Source organism: Anguilla rostrata, chromosome 6 (genome assembly GCF_018555375.3).
Source record: "Anguilla rostrata isolate EN2019 chromosome 6, ASM1855537v3, whole genome shotgun sequence".
In the NCBI taxonomy this organism is placed as follows: Eukaryota; Metazoa; Chordata; class Actinopteri; order Anguilliformes; family Anguillidae; genus Anguilla; species Anguilla rostrata.
In genome coordinates this window covers 30183913-30210110 of record NC_057938.1, presented here as the reverse complement: position 1 = coordinate 30210110, position 26198 = coordinate 30183913, and the positions used below count along the sequence as shown (strand labels likewise).

The following is a 26198-nucleotide window of genomic DNA, read 5'->3' as shown; positions in this document are numbered from 1 at the left end:
TCTAAAAATGGGAAGACTACCATCAATTACCACAGTCAGGAAATCACCACTGTCTCTACTCAATTCATTCCCTGAATTACCATAAGCTAAATACAACAGCGTATCTCTAAAGGCCCATTCTCACCTTGTTCCCTAGCAGAGAACACATGCAGAGAACACATAGCAGCCTTCCTAACCTTCTTCACTTAACCTCTCTTTCACCATTTTTAGTCCCCACAATTGAAAACTCTTAAGAGATCTGTAGATTATTAACAATAAACAGCTAGTACATATCCTATTCTGAGGTTTCAAGCGATTTAATTAATCTAACAAGTTTGTCTTTTGACATGTCTTGGAGCTGGCTACCTTGTTCTGACTGACCTTCATTTCTGAATTCGCATTCATGTGCCCAATGTCTGAGTTTGAGACATCTTCTGCACCGATTTTTTTTAAGATCTGCATGCCTGGGCAACGTGTCCATATCTGTGACAGATCTTACATTGGGTCTCTCTCCCTCCGCGACAGTCCGCCTGGCTATGCCCTGATCTCCCACAGTTGCTGCAAGGAGCTATCTCCTGTACCAGAGCCATGTGGAGGGGTGCTTTATTGTGAGAATGTGACCTCAGACCTGATCTCGCGCCCCCCTTGTTTACACCACTATGATATTTATTTAAACATGCAGCCCACGAAATTAAGTCGCTATAATCCTTTGGTTCGAAAACCAGCCTTACCCGCTTTGGAGTACAAACTGTATTTCTCGTCAATATACCTATCAAAGGGTTCATCTTCGCGTTGTTGGCGGATAAGATATAATGAATACAGATTGGAACCTGTACCTAGAGCTTGATAAACTGTCTTCCTGAAATTTTCCACTGCTTCCTCCATCTCAAGCGTGGATGTGAAGCGGACACATGCCCATGCAGAGTTATTAAATTCCCCTAACTCGCTCCATACTGCACTTGGACATTTTGCCTTTGTTAACACATAAACGTCGAAAGCATGTAATCCCCCCACCGTCGTGTACTGTGCTATTTTCTCCCAAAACGCCATGTTCGGGTCATCTCTTTTGAGATCAGGTAATTCCCGAACCATGCTATGCAAATCAGAAGGACTTAGTGGTGTATGTTTGATTTGTGTTATAATACTTGGCTGACCCTCACTCCGATCCGGATTCGGAATCGAGTCTACTGCTATAGGGGCCATTGGGGCACTAGGCTCTACAGATATATCATCCATAACTTGTGAATATGGGGGAGCCTTGTACCAATCCTCCTGTACCTTAGCTAACCGTTTGTTTTTGCTGTCTAGTTCGCTACGACACCTTTGCAGCTCGTCTACTTCACTACGGCAGCGCTCCAGCTCTCCCTCATATTGTTTGAGTTTGTGTGCTGCGCTCTTATATGCCATCACTACACACATTGCTGCATATTTACCTTTCTCTTTATTATTTTTCTGTTGGGACCACCATACATTCAGTGCCTTCTCTGAAATTACCCCGGAATCATTTTTGCTAGGGAATGGGGGATTAGTTCTCATTGCTTTCCCATATCTTTTAACCATAGCTTTTAATGCCGCTGCCATTAGATCCCCGCATAAAACCTCTTTCTCCGTCATCATTCCCGTAGTTGGTAGCCCTTCAGAATTACGCAGATTAGCTATTATGAGCCGTTAACTACACGGAAGGAAAATATACGCTTTTACGATTCTCTTATATGGGTTATATATACTATATTGTGTACACTTCATATAACAAACATATCACGTAGGCCTAACACAACAATACGTTATTCTGTAGACATTACAACACTGATGGAGCTCCGAACAAAACAACATTGAGTGCACTTTCTCGCATTCACTCGCATTGGTAAACAACCAAGGTTCTCTTCTTGCACACACTTTGGCACGCAGCCCAGTTTTTCACAATTGGCAGTGTTACTCCGAAACACTTAGGCTACTAACAGCAACCAGCATGCCCCAAAAACCATCAACACCAAAACCTGTCCAACAAGTTATTAAACAGACGTTCTCTCGTCTGATGGTTCCGACCCGAAACGTGTTTTTGTGCCCACTCCCGACACACACGTTACTAAACAGCTTAAGGAAAGTGGATGCAACTTCGCCCGTGAGCCCGACGTGGCTCGGAACGTGTCCTTCTGTCAAATACCGACACACGTTACTAAACCGACGCATCTCTCAGCGTCGAGGACCCGACGTGGTCCGGAACGTTACGTGACTTCACCCAGCACGCAGACGTTACTAAGGAAGGTGGACGCTACTTCGCCCGTGAGCCCGACGTGGCTCGGAACGTGTCCTTCTGTCAAATACCGACACACGTTACTAAACCGACGCGTTTCTCAGCGTCCAGGACCCGACGTGGTCCGGAACGGTGCCGTGCTCTACTTCAGCACGCAGACGTTACTGAACAGATTGACGCTCCCGCGTACTCTGTTAATACTGCTAGCACTACCACATTAAAATGACGTGAACATTAAAAGACAAACTCATTATCAGTTGTTACATCAAAGTCCTGTCCACGTAACTATTTCTTAAAATACAGAACAGGAGTCACTTCCAAATTGTACCAAGGAAAATCAACGCCTAATGAAGGTGGTAAGTTGTGTTTAAGAAAAGATACTCACCTTCTTGTTGATTCTCGTTGTTTCAAGTGGAAGATATTTCCTGTCCCTTCGTGGTTGCCAAAACTGTTAGGATATTTTTGCCCTTATTCGTGGAGTCAAATGCAGGACGATGAAGAACACGCTGACAAAGTTTCCTCAGAGGATTTGTTGTTTAATTCAATGCGCAAGGGAGAGACAGACCCAGCACACTCGGGCGCTGCGCTGAGAGAATCTCTGCCGATCACGCTGTGTGGTGTCTGGATATACAGTTTGGAGTCATACATATCAAAAGGTTGAGTTAAGTGGCGGGCCGAAGACAAATGGTCTTGTCCCTTCCTGGGGACCCTCGCAGCCATTTAGCATAGGAATGTGACATCCTTGCCGCAGACACTAGAGGTGTTATACTGAGACACACTACAGAGGGGCTAGACACAGAGGCATGCAAACTACAGACACAGTAATGGCAGAAACGGAAACACAATACACTACATATAATATATATATATGTATACTACATAAAACTGGGAACCTATCAGTACATACGAAGTAATTGTTTGTATGTGGCTAGATAGAGAACAGGGCGAGGTAACATGAATGTAGAAACGTGGCGTTTGCTGATAAGAAGGTTTTGTATGGTAGCCAAGTGAAGAAATATAGTTAGTAGAAATGGCAGTGGTGAACTGGTGTAACTTTTTAATAAAAGGAATACATTTGCCGTCATTAAATGCATATGGGTGGCCGTGAGTGAGTTTTGGTAAAGCAAGTTTTGGTAAAGCAAATACAAGTGTAAGAAAACGTTAGTGTAGAAGTGTAAAAGAGGACATAGCTCAGGAGGTAAGACCGATTGTCTGGCAGTCGGAGGGTTGCCGGTTCAAACCCCGCCCTGGGCATGTCGAAGTGTCCTTGAGCAAGACACCTAACCCCTAACCCCTAACTGCTCTGGCGAATGAGAGGCATCAATTGTAAAGCGCTTTGGATAAAAGCGCTATATAAATGCAGTCCATTTACCATTTACCATTATCTGCCTGAGGGCGAGGCGGGATTCAATCCTTCAACCGGAGGTTTACCAGTCTGTGACTTTGTTAGTGCAGCATAGCTATGCAATGCGTGAAATATCATTAGTAAACCTGTCCATGGTTTTAAAGAAGAACACAGGCCAGTAAGCACAGAAGAGCTCCCGTTGAATCCGTATGGCTTTGCAATATTGTAGCCGGTTAATAACTGAACGTGCAGACGGTACGTCATAATGCAGTGTATACATTCGGTGGACGGCGGGCAGATATGGTGCAAAAGCAATAATTGAGAAGTAGTAGACAATTATTAGTGAGGGTAAAAGCATGTTAAAGAAACGTGTTCCTAGCGGGGCTTGAACCTAAGACCCCATGTTCCCAAGACTGTAACCTTGCCCACTAGGCCACAGCAGACTAACTGTTAAAATTGGAAATGTTTCAGAGTAAAAAGGTATGGGTATTTTGCGTGTGTATGAGAGTTTTTGATTGGGTCGTGTAGGTGAAGATTTGGCTGGTGTCGGTAAAATGTCCAATGGGGAGACATATTGTTAGTGGGATAGGCGGCAGGAAAAATAAGAATGAGAAGAAGAAGAAGAAAGAGAAGAAGAAGAAGGAGAAAACGCAAAATCCCCTTAGTTTGGGGCTTTATTGTGTGGACATGTGAAGTTGTTTATGAATTCTGTCTGTTGAAATAGGGTGAGAATGTACAGAATTTAATGTTTTTAAGGGCTGAGTGTCTGCGGCTGTTGTGGCTATTTCTGTGGGGAACCCTGGAAAGTGCCAAAATCTCTGTGCTGTATAGGTATGGGGCATGCCCCCGCCAAGGCGTAACTTGGCGGGATGGCATACCTGCCATCCCAATTCAAACATTTAATATTTACCTTTAACATCTGCAAACTGTCTAGATACATTTTAGCTGGTGCACACTAACTTGTAGACTATTCAGTGAGCCATGATAATCTCCCGGTTAACAAACATCCATTTTTCCATTTACATATACATCTGTTCAATTCCTCTCACCTCGTTATTTGTCAGTGTTGGGGGGGGTCAAAGGTAGGTGCTGCGCAGTCGCAGCCTATTTATACATTGTGGGAAATTGAGTTTTCGCCCGGTTCTCAGGGAGGAGGATACACAATGATTGTTTAGTTAATTATTATGCTTTTAGTGTTTAGCAACTGTGTTTGCCGGTTTGTACTATTGTTTATTTCCATGTTCTGCATAGGCATGATGAAATGAAGGCATTTATTGCCATCATTGCATTAATAGATTGTTTTGGTAATGGTATGGTCTGAGGGGGGGAAGAGCCTATTTAAGCTCCTCAGTCAGTTCACCCGGGAGAGGCTGTGGGTGAGAGAGCACCTAGCTGAGAGCCTAGTATTGAGAAAAGACCACGTAAGGACCAATTGCCTTATGTTTATTGATTTTTGATTTCTTTTGTAAATATTTGGCACTTTATTAGTTTGTACAGCACTATTAATAAATTTCATCAGCTTTCACCCTATTTCTGTTTTTGGCCGGTTTGCTGCTCGTCATCCTCACACAACATTTCGTTAGGTGCTGCCTTTTTACTGCTACCACAGACTGAATGTGTAAGTGAATGCAATGATAAGAACATTTTCGCTTACGCTCACCTATGAAACGCTATACCAAAATCAAAATCAGACATGTTATACATCGTTAGAAAGCTTATACTCTCACCTACTAAATAAATGAATTGTCAATCAAGCCAAACTGTACTAAAAAGGGCGACAAAGCCGTAAACAACAGGTATGGTATTACGCACAGCTATTTTTGAAGGTACCCAGGCATCACATATGTGACATGTGCTGGTGTTTTGGTCCTCAAGTAGGGCATGGTCATTTTTCAGTTTTTTTTTACAGATTATGAAAGTGCAGATTATAAGCTTTCAAATGATGTGTCATACATTGAAATCTGTTGAAGAAGATATGCTTATTTGAATGCTGGTACTCCTAAAATCAAGTAGCAGAGAAAATCCCCTTGAAAGATTTTGAACTTTTCACACTTCTCACAGGGAGATAATGGATGGGAACAATAGCTAGTTAACTCCACCCCAACCACTCCCCCACTAGAGTACCTGTCAAAAGCTTTATAACTCCAGTGAACACCACAGAGACTAGAAAAATGTCTTAAATGAAGTAATACATTTGTACCATTTAAAATACTAGCTTAGATTACTTTATATTCATAATTTTGTAAGAAATAAAGTGCCACAAATGCAATGGTCAAGGCAAAAAATCTAAAATGAATTTGCTCCTTTTTTAGTTCGCAATGAAATACTGGGAGATTGTGGGTTAAAGTATACATGTCCTGGATCAAAAACTTCTTGACCACAAGTTCATAAAATCAAAGGGTGGATATGTAGAACTACAAAGATCTATGAAGCAAAAACTAAGCAGTGTACCCAGCATCTCCAAATCTACCCAAAATGTCTAAATTATTAACACTGGTCTAAAAAGGGTCCAGAAACAAATCCAAAAGACACTCAATTTCTAAAATAACGTATATAACCGAAATATTTTGAGCAATAATACTTACATAGCAACGATGAAATCTTATCTATGTTCAGTAGATGGGGACAGAGACAGTAAATCAATGACAGTTCTATCCGCTTCTGTTTTGCTCCAGAAAATAATGTCAGATAGGTCTATCAGCAAACATATGGCTTAGCTATGCCCAGAATTCCTCAATAATAATGGTATTTTCCAAGGAACTACGAAAAATCGTTGACGTTTCATTAGGTGCAACGTCTTTTAATGCTACCATATATAGAGCGAATGCCATGGTAAGAAAATGTTCGGTAACGCTAACCTATAAAACGCTATTCCAAAAGCAAAATTAGACATGTTATACATCGTTAGAAAGCTTATACTCTCACCTACTGATTGAGCGTCCGCCATTGTAGCAACCTCACACAGTAAACAAACACAGGCTACTACCACACGGCTTTATTTATGGGCGGTGGCTTGACCGAAACAAAGTGACAATAGCCAACGAAATCAAACATGCTAATTAAACTGCACCCCCATCACGCCTCCAAAACCCGGCTGTAAGAATCACTAAAACAAGCCGACTTTGCTGACAAATTATAAGTATTTAGTGACCCTAAAAATGTTGTTTATTCTATTGAGTGACTTCTTCAAAACTTTAACTTTCGTAATATGAAAAAAAGGAAAACAGTAAAAAAAAATTTTTAAAAACCTTTTTTGCCTTCTAGCGCGATTTCAAGATTTGCGACTTGCGGACCTTTTCTCCAGCACCCGTCATATATGCACATATATTTCACAAAGGGATTGCCCAAGACATTATATGACCACTCAGTCTCAAAAGGGACATCTCTATGCGTAAAACCAACTGTAAGATTGTATATTTATTCAATGTTTAGTCCCAGATATTGACTGTAGAATGACATGGTATAATTTATTTCGTTATTCAGTGAGCAGTGATTTCACTGCTGTATTGGCATATTTTAGGGCTAATGTCGGGTTTATCTTGTTGCTACGGAATATTACATTACATTACAGGCATTTGGCTGACACTCATATCCAGAGCGACGTAGCCTACAACAAAGTGTATAACCATAACCGGAACAAGTGTGTCAAAAACCCTAGAGGGCAGTAGCCTACCGTTCCAAGTGCAGGGAACAACCGCATAGTTCAACTTGGACCCTGTAGGTTAAACTGATTAACAGTAACACAAATAAGAACAGCAACAATGCAGTCTATGCAAAAATACAAGCAATAGTTAAGACGAGTGCATTAACTAAGTCACCTACCAAACAGCTAACTAGTTACAAACCTAACCTTACAGTCAATTTAGAGATTAAATTGAGAATACGATTTCTCTCAGCATAATGGCGGATTTAAAGAGTAAACGAACTCACCCGTTATTGTCTTCAAATGGATCCATGCCAAAGAAAAGTAATGATTCATCATCTCAAAGCTTTACCGTAGCGTATTATTTATTTAGACATTGGCAGAGTACAGCATAAATTGCTTCTTTTGTAAATATTCAATGTTAGAAATTGCAGCGAGAAACTGCAGCTGTAGACACAAGATAGTCTGTTATGTTATGGTAGCAACGGAACGAAGCGGACTATATATGTACTACCGTCATTGTTTTATTATACCAGCGTGTTTTCGCGTGTGTGCAAGTTCAGATGCATAGGTCCATGAAGTTTTGTGTTGATCTACCCTATGGTGTGGGAGTTATGGCCTTTTACGCAAAACCCTTTGTTATAGCGCCACCATCTGGCCGACATAGGCGATTTTTAGTGCCTGAGTAGTGGGGGGCCATAGGAACCCACCTGCCAAATTTGGTTGCTCTAGCACTTATGGTTGCTGAGCCTCAGACACTTTCAGCGGAAAAAAATAAGAATAATAATAATCATAACAGATACAATAGGGTTCCACCAGCTTCGCTGCTTGGACCCCTAATAATCCTAACAGATACAATAGGGTTCCACCAGCTTCGTTGCTTGGACCCCTAATAATCCGAACAGATACAATAGGGTTCCACCAGCTTCGCTGCTTGGACCCCTAATAATCCTAACAAAAACAATAGGGTTCCACCAGCTTCGCTGCTTGGACCCCTAATAATAATCCTAACAGATACAATAGGGTTCCACCAGCTTCGCTGCTTGGATCCCTAATAATCTGAACAGATACAATAGGGTTCCACCAGCTTCGCTGCTTGGACCCATTATTACATTACAGGCATTTAGCAGACGCTCTTATCCAGAGCGACTTACACAGCTTTTACATAGTGTTTTACATTGTATCCATTTATACAGCTGAATAGTACTGAGCAATTTCGGTTGACTCAGCACGGCAGGGGTCCTTACTGGAATCGAACACACCTTTGTTATAAGCCCAGTTCCTTACCACTGGCACACTCGTCCTCCGGACTCCATAATAATCCTAACAGATACATTGGGTTCCACCAGCTTCGCTGCTTGGACCCCTAATAATCCTAACAAAAACAATAGGGTTCCACCAGCTTCGCTGCTTGGATCCCTAATAATCCTAACAGATACAATAGGGTTCGACCAGCTTCGCTGCTTGGACCCCTAATAATAATAATAATAATAATAATAATAATAATCCGAACATATACAATAGGGTTCCACCAGCTTCGCTGCTTGGACCCCTAATAATCCTAACAGATACAATAGGGTTCCACCAGCTTCGCTGCTTGGACCCCTAATAATCCTAACAGATACAATAGGGTTCCACCAGCTTCGCTGCTTGGACCCCTAATAAATAATAATCCTGAAACAATACGCAATCATAGGGTTCACCAGTTTCGCTGCTTGGACCCCTAATAATCCTAACAGATACAATAGGGTTCCACCAGCATCGCTGCTTGGACCCCTAATAATAATCCTAACAGATACAATAGGGTTCCACCAGCTTCGCTGCTTGGACCCCCAATAATCCTAACAGATACAATAGGGTTCCACCAGCTTCGCTGCTTGGACCCCTAATAATAATAATCCGAACAGATACAATAGGGTTCCACCAGCTTCGCTGCTTGGACCCCTAATAATCCTAACAGATACAATAGGGTTCCACCAGCTTCGCTGCTTGGACCCCTAATAATCCTAACAAAAACAATAGGGTTCCACCAGCTTCGCTGCTTGGATCCCTAATAATCCTAACAGATACAATAGGATTCGACCAGCTTCGCTGCTTGGACCCCTAATAATAATAATAATAATAATAATAATAATCCGAACAGATACAATAGGGTTCCACCAGCTTCGCTGCTTGGACCCCTAATAATCCTAACAGATACAATAGGGTTCCACCAGCTTCGCTGCTTGGACCCCTAATAATAATAATCCTAACAGATACAATAGGGTTCCACCAGCTTCGCTGCTTGGACCCCTAATAATCCTAACAGATACAATAGGGTTCCACCAGCTTCGCTGCTTGGACCCCTAATAATAATAATCCGAACAGATACAATAGGGTTCGACCAGTTTCGCTGCTTGGACCCCTAATAATCCTAACAGATACAATAGGGTTCCACCAGCTTCGCTGCTTGGACCCCTAAAAAGTAACGGACAATTGTGAATCAGAAAATAAGCTTAAGAAATTAGAAATTTGGGGGAGTCTCAGGTGGGATTCAATCCTGAGGTTTAGCGATCCCCAATTTGTGACCTTACCAGTGAGCCACAAGCTTATTAGCCATCTTGACTGGAAATGTTCATTGACAAAGATATAAGTCCATTTTGCATTTGTATGTGACATTTTGATTGGCTGGTGTAGGTAAATGTCCAATAGGGAGACATTGTTTGCGGGCTTGCGGCATTAAGATGATGTAATCTGGCAGGAAGAAGAAGAAGAAGGAGACAACGCAAAATCCCCTAAATTTGCATGCATGGATTTAAAATTATATGAACGACATACTCCAATACAGTAGGTGGCGGTATGCAACTTTAACGTTGCATTTTATTCCCGCAAAAATTTAAAGAATAAGACGAAGAAGAGTGGCATTAGAAACAGCGCTTGCGTTGAGCTCCTCGTAGTCGAGGCCCTTAGCAGTTAGCTTGCGTCCTGTATAGCTACAGTGTCGTTTTAGAGATTCAACTTTTTCCAGAAATAGAGAAGAATAAATTAGAGGAGTTTGCGAGAAGATCAGATTATGACCAAAGACAAATCATATTCTACAGGAATAAAGTTTGGATTTACTGTAACTAACTAGAAAGCAAATAAATTCGTACAGAGTGAGACACAGGTAAGATGCAGTTATCGACAAACGATTAGGTAGCGAACTAAATTGAACTGGTGAAAAAGAACATATGATTTTGAGCACGTAATTTATTGCTTAGGTGCCTAACAACCAACTGACCAAAATGACAATGTACTTGAACGTTTGACGTGATTTCTGTTTTGTTAGCTGGACAGCTACTTTGCTAGGTGAGTTCAAAATCAACAACGTGCCAAAGCTGAAAATTGGGAGGGAACTTTAGTTGATACTAGCGCGGTATATTGCTAGCTACATTTTGCATGGAGCTAACTACCGAAGCGTATTTCGATGTCGTATCGTTGTTTATTATCCCGGGTTGCCTAATTTGCATCTTACATTTTCAACAAATGCATTTGAAATGACGTTATTACACAAGAATTCTCTGAAAGTTCATTGTAATAGCTAAAGGCCAATTAGCTAATAGAAACTGTTCATCACGATTGCTAAGGTGGTCGCCTGTAGGTAAAGTATTTCGGTAAGCTTAGCATGAGATTTATCACGTTAGCTGTTGAGCTAGTGTAATGATGGTTCCGAACTCCGAATAGACATGTCCATCTTTCTTTAACCTCTCGCTAGACTAGCTGTTACTATACTTTTGCATCTCCTGGGTTGTAAACGATATGATTTGCTATGTAAGTTCGTTAGTCAACGTTGTCTGGCTAGCTAGGCGACTGGCGTCAGATTGTTTTACTTCCTGTGTTTATTGTTAGTATGTATAGCCTAAATAGTGACTGTTAATTTAGGTTAACGCATTTAGGTCTAGAAATGTTAGAACCCAGTAAGCTAGTTGGCGACGGTTGCCTACTTGGCAACAACCGTTCTTTTCCCCATACTGGAGTTACCTAACGTTAGCTTATGCTAACAGTGGCTGTTGCTGGTGTATGAAGTGAGCCAGTCAGACGCTTTTCAATACACGAAGATGTTCATAGATAACTATTATTTATTGTCTGCGAGAGCGAGAGAGAGAGAGACCCCTCTGGTATACCAAAATTCTTTATTCACCATTGTCTCTTTTTGATTAGGCCCCGTATTTCAATCAAATGCTGTCCTTTTGGAGAGCTTATATTTCCAACATGTGTTCATAATGGTTAGTTACCGTAAGCTTTCACTCATGCACTATGTGAAAACGCAAAGTGAAAGTAAGTCTGTACGCAGCAGAATAGGAAGCTGTGAGCTATGTTTGAAAGCTATGTAAATGAGCTTGAAGAACTTGATGCTATATGATTACTCATATATACGGGTTTTCCAAGCAGGGGCAAGGTCAGAATGGATAGATATTAGAGAGGGTCGTAGTAGCTTGGTTTTAGGTCATTTACTCTACCCTGAAATGACTAGCTAATTGAGATCATTGCTGTTTGTAAGTTAAGAAGTTGCTTTTTTAGAAAAACCACACTTTGCATTTGACATTCTATTTACATGCATAGAAATGCTCATTTTTAAATTCTCTTGAAAACACCTTTCAACTCAATGGAGATAAGGCATAATGAATAATGATTTACTAGCCTGTATACTAAGAGCAGATTGATTTATTGGGATCAGAGGGGGATTTTAGCTTTATCAGTACCGTCACTGTAGTATTAGCAGTTATTTGACTTGTTGCAGAGAGTTATTGGATTATAAAATACTATTATCATCAGTCTTCAACCCTCTTTTTGGGAAGGGGTCTGCCTTGTTATTTTTTTGTTGTCCCTAGTGGTTTTTTACCGATTGAGACAGGCTTTTTTTTACATCAAAGTGCAAATACTCTGTGCTTTACAATGGTGTAGGTGTTACAGTAGTGCACCTTGAATCAGTGACTGATGAAAGCAATATTTTACGAGTGCTATTTTTAGACACAGACGTCTAATTGGGGGTTTAAGAAATGAAATAGACGCTCAGAATCAATATGGTTATAATTTAATAACACAATTTACCTGTTCTTACATTTTGAGCACTTTGTTTTTCAGTGTTGATTGGCTAAAAATGAGCATGAACTTGCTTTGCAAAGAAGCTCATTCCATGTAACAATTGTTTGGGTATTTCATGGGGCGACATAGCTCAGGAGGTAAGACCGATTGTCTGGCAGTCGGAGGGTTGCCGGTTCAAACCCCGCCCTGGGCATGTCGAAGTGTCCTTGAGCAAGACACCTAACCCCTAACCCCTAACTGCTCTGGCGAATGAGAGGCATCAATTGTAAAGCGCTTTGGATAAAAGCGTTATATAAATGCAGTCCATTTACCATTTACCATGTAATGAGAGAATGTTTGTTGCTTAAGAACCTCATAAATGCACACATTAATTCTGTGATCTGTCATTATTGGGAAACCCACCCCAGGTCCTTATCCTGACAAACAGCAATAACAGTCTCCAAAGGCCATCAAATCTCTTTCATCTGCACCCAGGAAGCAACTGAACAAGACTGTCAAATCAGTAACAAATGTGTAGCCATTTGTGAAGTCAACAACTGTGAAGCCAAACATTATGGTGCCCTGACATGGGCAACTGTAATTTCTACGTGGTGAAACCAAAATGTATAAATACCCTTTATGTCTATGTGTTGCATTAAATTACACTGATTTGGCCAACGCTTTTATCCAAAGCTACGTACATTAAGTGCATGCCGAAGGTTTTTGGAACAACTGCAAAACGTTAAGGTGCGTTAAGGTACAATACTAATTATGTAACAGTTTTCCATAGCCATGAACACTTTATGTCCAGTTGACACAGTAAGCATATGCTAGGTCAGAAAAGCATTGTAAGTCAAACTAGGAGGCATGACGACGAGCTACAATATCAAGACAACGTTACAAGTGCAATAAAAGTGCTGGATGGAGATACAAGTGTTACACGAAAGTGCTACAGGAACAAATTAGGAGGGTTCAAATGATAAAAGGGATCAAAGGTGCCCTGCAGGATAGTGATAGGTAGTCCAGGTGTGTGGTAAACTAAATCATATTTAACTGAACTCTTTGGGAACGTAATGGCAATAATCCATTTCTATAGTTATGTAGTTTATTAAGTTGTTGAACTCCTAAATTTTTTCATGTTAAATTAGGGCTGGGCGATATAGCTGAGAAATTTATCACGATAAAATGTTTCATTTCAGTCAGTATCGATAATTATTCATAATTTTTAATGACCAATATTTTTAATAAAGACCAAGAGAAAAAAGGTTGAATTTAACCACCTTACTTTGTATTTAACCACTTTATTTAACAAGGCACACAGGTAATAATTTTACTTTTAGTGTTATTAAATAAAACGAGAGCCAGTTTAGTCCCAAAGTTGTCAAAGTCAGACTGGTGGGTCTATATTTAATGTTAACGTGTAGCCTACAGTTTTAATTTAATTTAATTTAATTTAATTTAATTTAATTTAATTTAATTTAATTTAATTTAATTTAATGGTAAGGGGTGGTTTTATGGTTTTAAACACACGCTCTATGATGGCATTATAAATAAAGTGGGTGACTGATGAGCGTTTTTATGTATGGTAAGTTTGGTCTAAATTCATTTACAGAATATAGCGTTTTTTCCCCAAAGATGGTATTTCTCGATATAATTGTGCCGCCGTGTTAACACATTTCTACGGTTGCAGGTCAGGCACTCTTCACGGTAAGAAGAAATTTTAGGATAGCGCTTCCGATATTGCTTGTGTTGAAAGTGCTGCGACCGAAACAGTGAGAGATTTATCCACTAGCTACATCTGTCCAAAATGTAAACAAGTCAGGCAGTTTTCACGGTCGGGAAAAATTTTATGACAGCGTACTCCAAAGGGTGGAAGCAGCTGAGGTGAAAAAATAAACTTGTTGTATTTCCGCTCTTGGTCGGGACAGTTTTCCTGTACAGTTTACACACAACGGTGTTATGATATGTTACTTATGTTGATCGCTGTTATATGTTTGACGCATGTCAGGATTCACTTTTTAAAAACTGTGTTTTTATGCTGCTGTACCCTGCCTTGTCAAACTTTAATTAAACTATGAAACTATATCGCTCAGACTTTAAAAAACAAAAAAAACAAACAAAAACAAAAACAAAAAACTGCCATACTGGCGAGCTGACCTGTCCTTTTTTTATCAACAATTTCCTCACCGTCTGCACTCAATTTCTCACTCCACGCTGTTTCTGTTGTTGTGTCACGTGTCGATGGTGCAACCGAATATACACCTGTTAAATGACTGGCTGTTTGCATGTCACTCCATGCACGCTCCATTATCAAGGGATATGATAGGCTGTTTATGAGCCAGGGAGGGAACATGCTTGGGGTTTGTTCATGCAAATGAGCTTTGCGTGTTTGTGCTCTCCTGGTGGTTTGCATTTAATGCATTTAAGTGAAACTATTGTACATTCTATCAAACAATTTTCTTATTGCTGTTGATTAAGTGTCTATCGCGATACGTATCGCTAGCGTTTTATTGCCCAGGCTTTTGTTAAATGCTATATGTGATACTTTTTCATGCTGGCAATATCAATTCAATGCATTTGCATCCTGTAATTTCTCCTCTTGTATTTTCCATTGGTTGTGTCTAGTGTGACAATCCTAAAAATTAAAATGTATGCACACACAGTATCTTGCATGTGAAATGTGTAAGAGCAAGTTTGATATGTTGCTCGATATTACCATGTCAGAAGACATTATTAGTTGTCTCTGGGCAGTCCTCATTGTCCAAAGTTAATTTTGAATGGAACTTGGTATTTAGAGTGTGAATGTGAACTGCTGCGACCACCAGTCACCACAGATGTCAAATCCATCAAAACTGAAAAATTAAGGATAGACACTTTAAAAAAAAAAAAAAAAAAAAAAAAAAATTGAAGGTCTGTCCAAAGTGACACTCAATTACCATAGACTAAGTTCTCACCTACCAGTTGGGTGAGTCTGAAGATGTTTTGCTATATAGTTATTCAACTAACCCTTTTGTGAAAGTGTAATGCATGTAAATGTCCCATTTGTTCATGTCAGGTTTAAAAATATATCACATGTCTGTCCAAAGTGTCACTATACAGTGGGCTCCAGAATTATTGTCACCCTTGATAAATATGCACAAAAAATGCTGAAAAAAAATGCTAAACTAATAGTTATTGACATAAGCTTTGTTTTCCAACATGTGTAAACTAGTGTGCTTGATTAATGATTCATTGGAATCAACCAAAGTCTTACATTTTTTAAATAAAAAAAAATATTTCCCCAAAAATCAGGTTCCACAATTATTGGCACCCCTGGTTTAATACTTTGTGAAAACACCCCTGACAAATAACAAATAGTCATTGTCTACCCATGACTAAGTCCTAGCTTCTTCGCAGAGACAACCAAATTTTCTGCCAGAACCTCCTGGTACTTTGTTGAATTAATTGTGCCAGTGATCTACAATAGAGCCCCGGGACCACTGCCAGCAAAACATCTCCAAAATATCAATGACCCACCTCCATATTTGACCGTAGGTATGAGGTGCTTCTCCTGTATGCATTCCTCTTTTGCCGCCAAACATGTTGATGGTGTGTATGGCCAAAACGTTCAATTTTAGTCTCATCTGACTCCGCACTCTTCCAGTCATAATTCCAATGAAGTTTGGCAAACTCCAGATTCCTGGTTTTGTTTATTGTGCTCAGTAAGGGCTGTCTTTGTGCCACCCCTCCAAAGAGTTAGTTGGTATGGAGGTGCCATTTTATGTTTTTTTTTAGACTTGTTGACTGCAAGAAACAAACCAATCTCTGTAATTCTTAAACAGTGATCCTTGGGTTATTAATGGCCTCCCTCACCATCTTCCTCACTGTCTGTGGGGACCCCATGCACTTGCTTCCTCTTCCTGGCAAATTTGCAACCATTCCATATGTTTTACACCTTTTTATTATTGCCCTTACAGTGCTAAGTGGTATGTTTAACCGTTTTTTTGTACCCATTACCAGACTTCCATCGATCTCTTCTGAATTGACAGTTATTTGGCTTTTCCCATGCTGATGGATGACAAAGGGATTTTGTATGCTTGTTACCTCATTTTTATTCTCTAGTGAAACTGGAAGTGATGGAACGACACAATATAGTTCCTTTTAGACTGAGGTTAACTAAATTAAGTAAAATTGTATTGCCAATTTCATATTGTTTGATTTTACTTACAATAATTGTTAGGTGTGCCAATAATTATGCCATCTGTTTTTCAGAAAAAATTAGATTACTTAATAAAAAAACATTGAAGCATGACAGTAAATGTATTGAAATAAAAGTAGGCTATATAGTTTCCCCATATGTTTGAACATAACATATAGATTATTATCTGTGTCATTTATTATATGCAGCCTTTTTTCTTCATTTTTATTAAGGATGCCAATAATTCTGGAGCCCACTGTATACATTTTTAGCTACAATATGAGCAAGTCTGGAGACATTTTACTGTGTAGTTTTTGAGTGGATCCTTTGTGAAAGTTTAATGCATGTAAATGCATATTTTTGTTATTTCACCATTGACAACTTATGAAAATGGATCAATGGCTTGTCTAAAGTGAGACTACAATATGATACATTACATTACATTACAGGCATTTGGCAGACGCTCTTATCCAGAGAGACGTACAACAAAGTGTATAACCATAACCAGGAACATGTATGACAAAACCCCTAGAGAGAAGTACCGGTCCAAGTACAGGGAACAACCGCATAGTTCATCTTGGACCCTGATGGTTAAACTGATTAACATTAACAACGAGAACGGCAACAACGCAATCTATGGAAAAATAAAAATAAAAATAAATAAAAATACAAGTAGTCGTTAAGACAGTTGATGCGCCTAAGTCACCTATGAAACAGCTGCCTAGTTACAACCCTAAGTTTAGTCATTTACAGGGGGGAAGGGAGGGATGGGGAGAGGTGCAGCCTGAAGAGGTGGGTCTTCAGTCGTCGTTTGAAATGGGTCACAGTCTCAGCTGTTCTGACCTCCACAGGGAGGTCATTCCACCGTGGGGCCAGAACAGACAGGAGACGTGTTCTGGAAGTGCAGGTGCGAAGAGGGGGAGGTGCTAGGCGTCCTGAGGTAGCAGAACTGAGGGATCTGGCTGGCATGTAGGGTTTGATAGACTCAGCTTCCACTCAGTGGGGCTGTTCCTGCAAGCCCTGTTGACCACTGCAATAACAGTGGCCTTCCGCTTCCGATCAATTCCAGTCGACTCCTTATTGCATAGATCCATCACATGGTGTAAACTTAGGTACATTGTTTTGCACATGCGCACGTACAAGTTACTGTATGTAGCTGTACTGGCTACGAAGCTAGCTGCTGTGAGACTGCATTTCTGTTGCAATATATGCCCACTTGTATGACAGTGCCATGATAGCAAATTGGCATGCAGATAAAGTGGATTTAAGGAAATGGAAGTGCATTCCACAGTTGTTTTAAGTTGTAGATTATAGTTCATCTGATCTGTTTGTCTTCTCCTCTGGTAGCATGTGTGAACTGGCTGCTCAGGTCACCAGCAGTTTGCTGCACTTTCCAGAGGTGACTGTCGATGCACTCGGAGAGGATGAGATCAGGCTCGATTCTGTGCTTCATGGGAAATTCACTGCTGGTAAGAGCCACCTTATTCATTCTGCTTTGTGACATCACAGGATAGCTTGGTCATTGTTTTAGGCACTAGGTGGTCTGTATGTCAATTTTCCTTGATGGTTATGCACGTGAATTACAACTTTTACCAATGCTGTCTTTTTTTTGCTGCTACTTTTCCCAGAATGGTACATTCCCTCTAAACAGTTCTGAACATTGTGCAGAACTGTTGTGTGTCAAGAGTACTATGTGGTTATAATAATTTATGTAACAAGAATTATTGAATGACAGTTTAGTTTCAGTGTCACATCCTAAACATTCAATGATCTTTCAGCAGCCGCAGTGACAACACTGCATTTGGATATCCAATGCAGCATTTTTTCTGTTTGCATAATGGTTTCATATCTTGATTGCAGCCACAGCTGTTGCATGCCATTATTTGTTCATCATTTTACAAGTGTTATTTACTGCAAGTATTCATCTGTATTTCCAAATAAGGTAGAAATAAACAAAACATTCTTGCTAAGAATTTAAATGCTATTCCTGGGACCTCATTCATGAGATGGCTGTAATGAATCTGCTTACTTCAAAATATTATGTTGAAAAAATGTGCTTTCCAGTTTAAGCAAACAAAAATCTAGACAGGCTTATCAAGAGGCTCTATCAAGATTACCAAGACAGTTCTGAGCAGCTTTGCCTAATGTGAGACCCAAGCATAGATAAGCAACTAGTACATTTACACCAGTGAACATTTTTGTGTTAAGCCCTGTCTACACAGGATTGGTTTTACTGGGGAATGAAGAATAATGCACACTAACAGAGCGTGTCATTTCAGTCCTCATTTGATGGACTGCGCGCACCTAATTCTGGAGTCTTATCAATAATTGTTAAAAGCCTTTTGAATATTGATCTCCACGTGATTAGTCCAGTCCAATTCGGAATCCTGGTTTTGGGGATATTCTCTGGTGGCGCGTTAAATTTTTTTATAGTGGTTCTACATATTACATTACATTACAGGCATTTGGCAGATGCTCTTATCCACAGCAACGTACAGCAAAGTGTATAACCAAAACCAGGCACAAGCGTGTTGAAAACCCTAGAGGGAAGTACAGTTCCAAGTGCAGGGAACGACCGTGTAGGTTAACTTGGACCGTGTAGGTTAATCTGATTAACCCAACAAAAACAGCAACAAAGCAGTCTATGCAAATAAAACAAGCAATAGTTATTGCACTTGTGCCTTCTCAACTAAGTCAACTAAGATAAACAGCTTACCTAGCTACAACCCTAGGATTACGTAGTCAATTAGAGACTACAGGGAGGTAGGGAGGGATTGAGAGAGGTACAGCCTGAAGAGATGAGTCTTCAGTCGTCGTTTGAAGTTGGTCAGGGTCTTGGCTGTTATGACCTCCACGGGAAGGTCATTCCACCATCGTGGAGCCAAGACAGACAGGAGACGGGACCGGGAAGCGCAAGAGCGAAGAGGGGGAGGGGCCAGGCCTCCTGAGGTAGCGGAACGGAGGGGTCTAGCTGGCATGTAGGGTTTGAAGATCTTGTAGAGGTATGCTAGGGCTGATCCCTTGACTGCCTGGTATGCTAGGACCAATGTTTTGAATTTTATGCCATAACGGGCAGCCAGTGGAGGGTAGTGAGCAGGGGGGTGACGTGGGAGTGTATGGGAAGGTTGAAGACCAGACGAGCTGCAGCATTCTGAATGAGTTGCAGGGGTCTGATGGCAGATGCTGGTAGGCCAGCCAGAAGAGAGTTGCAGTAGTCCAGGCGGGATAGTACCATTGCTTGGACCAGGAGCTGGGTTGAGTAGGTGGTGAAAAAGGGGCGGATTCTCTGGATGTTGTACAGGAAGAATCTGCACGCCCGGCTTACCGCTGCGATGTTCTTGGAGAGGGACAGCCTGTTGTCCATCACCACTCCGAGATTCTTGGCACAGGGTGATGACGTCACTAAGGTGTCCCTTAGGGAAATGGAAAAATCAAGGAGAGGAGAGGTTAGAGCAGGAATGAAGATTAGCTCCGTCTTACCTGGGTTGAGCTTCAGGTGGTGATTGTCCATCCATCTCTGGATGTCCCTCAGGCAGGCGGAGATGCGGGCAGGGACTTGTGTGTCCGATGGGGAGAAGGAGAGAAAGAGTTGCGTGTCGTCAGCATAGCAGTGATAGGACAAGCCATGGGGAGAGATTACAGGGCCAAGGGATCTGGTGTATAAGGAGAAGAGAAGGGGACCGAGGACTGAGCCCTTTTTACTCACCGTTGCATCATTTTCAAGTGGTAATTACAAGCTTTCGGTCAGTACAGTGGTCTAAAATAGCTAGGGGTCCAGAAACATATCTAAAATCTCTCCAAAAAGGAATATAATGCTTGTAAAGCATATAAATGAGCCGCTTATGAAGGTTTCAGATGAAAGATTGATATCAGATTTAAAAATAATGCAAAAATACTGTCACGCAATGCTGTACAGTACCTAAATGTGTAATAATTAACTCTTGTATGTCTGTACTCCCATATGTTTTTTGTATGGTGATGCAGGGTTTCCCCCAGAAAAGTTGTTAGGCCCGGTGGCAAGTATCTTTTCACAGAGCCTGGCAGCCTGGCACGGGCTGGCGACCAAGTGTCTTTTTTGACAGGGGCTCGGCGCGGGCCAGCGACAGACTGATGGCAGCATTAAGGTAGGGCCTTATAGTCTCTGTGGTAACAGAATCACTGACGAAATTGAGAATTTTAAAAAGCTATAACACAGCGTCCATAGGGCCCTACATTAAGTCAATGCTAAAAGCTGACTGGAGATTTGAAAATATGACTACGTAATGTGAATGTTGTTATAAATAGGCTAAGTCATTTATTCAACCCACATTTTGAAAAATCAACAACTATTTACAGCATAGCAGAGTCTTACAAAGAATCTGACAACAGCGTACAGTCTTGGAATGCTGTGTTTTCAACAACAACAAAAGAAATTAAATTAAATGATATCAAAGTTTTTGCACTCTACAAAAAACTTGTATTCAAGTCCTGATTGGCTATTGATCCTTACAGCCTTGGAATGCTGGGCACATTTCAACAACAACAAAAGAAATTAAAATGAATAATATCAAGGTTTTTGCACTCTACAAAAAACTTGTATTCAAGTCCTGATAGGCTACTGAATCTTACAACAAGCCTTGGAATGGTGGGCACATTTAAACATTTATAAAACTGTCTAAGGTTTTTTGGTTTTTACAGTATGCTACCTTCCCTCCTTGACATTATCCCTAAATGGCACAAAGGAAGTATCTGTGTTACTGACTGTTTGGCTAGCTAGCTAAGTTAGCTATATGACCACGTTGTCATAAAAGTTTTCCCGACCGTGAAAACCGCCTGACTTGTTTACATTTTAGACAGATGTGTCTCCTGAGTAAATCTATCGTTGTTTCCGTCGCAGCACTTTAGACACAAGCAATATCGAAAAAATCCTGAAATTTCTTCTTACCGTGAAGAGTGCCTGACCCTCAACTTTAGTGTTTTTTCCCCAAATATGGTATTTCTAGATATAGCCTAATTTTGCCGCTGTGTTAACACATTTCTACGATTGCTGGTCAGGCACTCTTCACCGTAAGAAGAAATTTTAGGATTTTTCCGATATTACTTGTCGAAAGTGCTGGGACGGAAACAATGATGGATTTACTCTGTAGCCACATCTGTCCAAAATGTGAACAAGTCAGGCAGTTTTCACGGTCGCAAAAATTTTTATGACAACATTGTCGTGCACATCAGTGTCATCAAGTTAACGTTATTAATAAACAAGTGAAGTCGTTGGCGATTAATAAGTCATGTAATGCTACAATATATTTAGGGGTCCAAGCAGCGAAGCTGGTGGAACCCTATTGTATGTGTTAGGATTATTAGGGGTCCAAGCATTATCATTATTATTATTCTTATTATTTTTCTCCGCTAAAAGTGTCTGAGGCTCAGCATTAGCCCTAAAATATGCCAATACAGCAGTGAAAACGCTGCTCACTGAATAACGAAATAAACAAGACAAAGTTTTTAAAAATTATACCATGTCATTCTACAGTCAATATCTGGCACTAAAACATAGAATAAATATACAATCTTACCACTGGTTTTACGCGTAGAGATGTCCCTTTTGAGACTGTGAGTAGTCATATGTTGTCTTGGACAATCCGTTTGTGAAATATACGCGCATTTGTGATACCTGGGTAGGCTACCTTCAAATATAGCTGTGCGTAATACCACACCTGTTGCTTACGGCGTTGTCACCCTTTTTAGTACAATTTGGTTTGATTGACAATTCATTTATTCAGTAGGTGAGAGTATAAGCTTTCTAACGATGTATAACATGTCTGATTTTGCTTTTGGAATAGCGTTTTATAGGTCAGCGTAACCGAAATTTTCCTTATCTGCCAATGTCGAAATAAATAATACAGTTAGCTACTCTGCGCGCAGCACGCAGGTCGCGAGTTGATATTTCGTCTTTTGTTTGTATTCTATCTGTCTCTGAAGCACTCTGAAATGTGCATTCTCTGCTAACCTGAACAATGGATTGGAATACGTGTCTGACGCCTATTTTAGTTGTGGCGCGGAATCGCTGCAGCCCTACATACACACCGGACCATCTAAATGTTGTTTTATGCTTTTGTGTAGTCTGCATAGTTTCCGTTGTGTGCGGCACTCGCGAAGGGCCAAAACATTTGTGCGGCATATTGCACAGGTTGCGCAGGCCACGTAATTAGATTTTGTTACTGACCGTTATAGTTCAAAAGACAACACCATTTGTATTTCCAAACCTACAATATACTGCACTAGTGACCACAAAAATGCTCAGCTAGATGTAACTTGTTGCAACAAAGACATTCACCTGACGAAAGCGCTTTTAGTCGCATTTTTAACATTGCCTATCGGTTTTGTGAATCAACTGTTATAACCTGTTAGTCAGAGCCGTATGCCAGTGACTTCATGTCAGCAGTCAACCAATCATCTTCTTGCCAGCACTGGTTACTTACTACGCGCTTTTAAATTCTTAAGAAGCTCTGCGTCTTCAACGCGCCCGTGGTCTGCAACAGTCGCAAATGCCGCACATTGCGCACACCCCCTACACAGACCCATTTTTACGTGTACTATGCAGAAGTATAAAACAGCCTTTGGTGTTACGACATAGTAAAGGCCTTTACGCCTAGCGGCTAGGGGACATTCATGGAGATACAGTAGATATGTTGGGTGAAGGTATATGATCATGAGGACAAAACCATTTAAAAATCACTCCATAGGGGGCACAATTGTGCCAATGCTTGGACCCCTCCCAACGGCGCTTGCGGCTTTAATGAACGTTACATTCATGCTACTAGTTTAATGTTACCTACACACACTGCTTAAGTTAGTATAAAAAGAATGTACTTACCGACAAGATGAAATGATAACGTAGTTTGTAACGAGGTTAGTTAGCCTACTAAATAAGAAATGGTGGCTTGCTAAGTAACGTTAGCTTGTGATAGTTGGAAGCGTCAAGTGTTGAATGCAGAGACTGTAAAACGGTTGAATGTCACTCTACGCACAATGAGGGTAAAGAACACTGATCTCAGACCTGCTGTTTGCCTATTGCGTTCACGTTTTAACCAACAGATGTCACTGGTGAGCTTTTCAACCGAGCCGCCCCACTGTAACTGTAAACTGTTTAAAAACATCTTAAAAATACATTTAAAAATTAAAATAAAATATAAAATTTCCTTGATGCTTAGGCCTGGCGGGGGGTCAACTTAGGCTTGGCGGGCAGCCGGGCTTGCAATACACTGGCGGAAACCCTGGACTAGTGTAGTCACGATACCAAAATTTTGACTTTGATACCGATACCAGGTTTAGTTATCACAATACTCTATACTGAAACGATACTGATTCGATACTCGGTACCTAACGATACTGAAATTACCTTAATAGATCAGAAACGTAATGTCCATAAGGATTTACCTCATTTTCAAATTCACGATTTATTAACAACCTGGTTTATTAACAACCTTTAAGTTGAAGCCTGTTCAACATATTAATAAGCATAGGCCTATAGTGTTACAACACTAAACAATAGAAAAATATATTGAATATATTTCAGAAATTAAACAATTTTAAACAAATTAATCTTTAAACATGTCTTTCACTTTTAAATAGATCTAAAAACTGCATATTTTATTAACAATACAGCATCTTATATTTCCAAATTAGAACACCTATTGCTACTGAAGTGTACTGAAGAGTCGAAGCTTGCTCTATATCAATGAGGCTGATTGCAGAAGCGCACGGCACCTGACTTGGCTACCTTAGTTGCTACTGCCATCTAGCGCAGATTCTGACAAATTACACTTTTCATCCTCTCAATCGGTAATGCGGGAGACACTTTTCCCTGGCTTTTACATTTGACGCAAAACTACGGAACGTCGGAAAATTCTAATACCGAACCTTTTTTTTTTTTTTTTTTTTAAGTACCGAAAAAGTGCTGAAGTTTCGGTGTACCGTGCAACACTACTTCAGACACAAACGTAGCCAATCCATGGCTCAGCTTAGCAGAGAATGCACATTTCAGAGCGCCTCAGAGACAGATAGAATAATAACACATAAATGCACATTTCAAATAATAAATACGACATTGAGAAAAAACGAAACCAAAGACGATATCAAGTCGCGACCGACGCGCAGACCACCCTACCGTTTGATTTATTTAGACATTGGCAGAGAGAGAATTGAGAGAATTTTCGGTTACGCTGACCTATAAAACGCTATTCCAAAAGAAAAATCAGACATGTTATACATCGTTAGAAAGCTTATACTCTCACCTACTGAATAAATTAATTGTCAATCAAGCCAAATTGTACTAAAAAGGGCGACAACGCCGTAAGCAACAGCTGTGGTATTACGCACAGCTATTTTTGAAGGTAGCCGACATTTCACAAACGGATTATCCAAGACAATATATGACCACTCAGTCACAAAAGGGACATCTCTACGCGTAAAACCAGTGGTAAGATTGTATATTTATTCAATGTTTAGTCCTATATATTGACTGCAGAATGACATGGTATAATTTAAAGAAAAACTTTGTCTCGTTTATTTCAGTGAGCAGCGTTTTCACTGCTGTATTGGCATATTTTAGGGCTAATGTCGGGTTTATCTTGTTGCTACGGAATATTACATTACATTACAGGCATTTGGCAGACGCTCTTATCCAGAGCGACGTACAACAAAAGCCGCGTTTTCACCGCAGGAACTATACCCCGGAACTAGGAACCTTTTGAGGAACTCAGTGCGTTTCCACCGCAGGAACTAGGGTCTAAATTTAGTTCTGGGGGCTTTGTTTTACCCCCCAAAACGTTCCTGCTCGGGGGGTAGTACTTTCCGAAAGTACAGGAACCTTTTGGGTGGAGCTTGCAGCGCTGAACATTTCTGATTGGTCGAGTACTCGTAGCATTTGTGTTGTATTTATTTTCCGCCATTACCCGCCATGTTTGAAAATATGCAGCGGCAAACCAATTTATTTTCATAATAACTTCAAATCAAACTTGTATGTTATGCGGCGCAGTAGCCTACTTTTGGTTATAGCCTGTCAACGTCTTGGAATTATAACGTGTGCTCTTCTGTTCTTTTCTTGCTTTAGTATTCGTTTTATGAAATGCTAAGCATTCGTGCTGGGACAGCATATTACGTAGGCTACCAAAACATTCAAACGGATTAATTCGGTTGCTGAATATTTTCTTCCGGATTTTCTTTGTTAGCCCGTTGTAATTGACTCAAAACGTTTGATACAGTTATGTGAGGTATGCGGTAGTTCTGCATAATTAACATTGGTGATACAGTACAAGCAAACTGGAAATCACCTTCCGCACTTTTTATCCGGGTAAAATAACAGGTTAATTCTAGTAATCTTCCCTTTAGCTTTTTCAGACTGCCGTAATTGTACTCAATTTTACTGCCATTTTTCAATTCCACGAAAAGACCAGGAAGACTATGGACTCATTTATGGTGCATGGTTCGCATCTGGAGGGCACACTTCGCTGCTCGGCTAGGAGTAACTTCGAAGGAAAGCAAATGGTGGCTGTACCACTACTAATTTACATTTTCACGCAAGTCCGAGTTTTCGTTCTATTCTTGTCATTTTGCGATTAGCCTATATGGAATTGACGACGAGAAAGTAATAAAACAGCAAATTGTTTACAACGTGTGCATGTTTTCTGCTGTTAATGAATGTGTTTGAGAGGATATATGAAAATAAATAAATACAAAAGTAACCATATATAGTCATTGTTGGTAACCCGTTGTATAT

The 26198-nt window shown here is 40.4% G+C and overlaps 1 protein-coding gene and 1 long non-coding RNA gene across 5 annotated transcripts in view; one reads left to right on the top strand and one right to left on the bottom strand.

Annotated features, from left to right (window-relative positions):
• Positions 1-26198, bottom strand: part of LOC135257886 (uncharacterized) — a 53016-nt gene that overhangs the window by 17676 nt on the left and 9142 nt on the right. Inside the window, exon 3 of one of the 2 annotated variants that reach the window (XR_010330795.1) lies at positions 1731-3126. This is a non-coding gene — a long non-coding RNA (uncharacterized LOC135257886). Of the gene's footprint in view, positions 1-1423; positions 3127-26198 lie in introns of those variants that run through there. The other variant, XR_010330796.1, reaches the window with a different exon arrangement.
• Positions 10111-26198, top strand: part of ahctf1 (AT hook containing transcription factor 1) — a 224363-nt gene continuing 208275 nt past the window's right edge. For 2 of the 3 annotated variants that reach the window (XM_064341031.1, XM_064341029.1), the window contains exons 1-2: positions 10111-10366; positions 17789-17910. In XM_064341031.1, the coding sequence (XP_064197101.1) occupies positions 17790-17910 (121 nt within the window). In that variant the 5' untranslated portion in view covers positions 10111-10366; position 17789. Of the gene's footprint in view, positions 10367-10400; positions 10549-17788; positions 17911-26198 lie in introns of those variants that run through there. The other variant, XM_064341030.1, reaches the window with a different exon arrangement.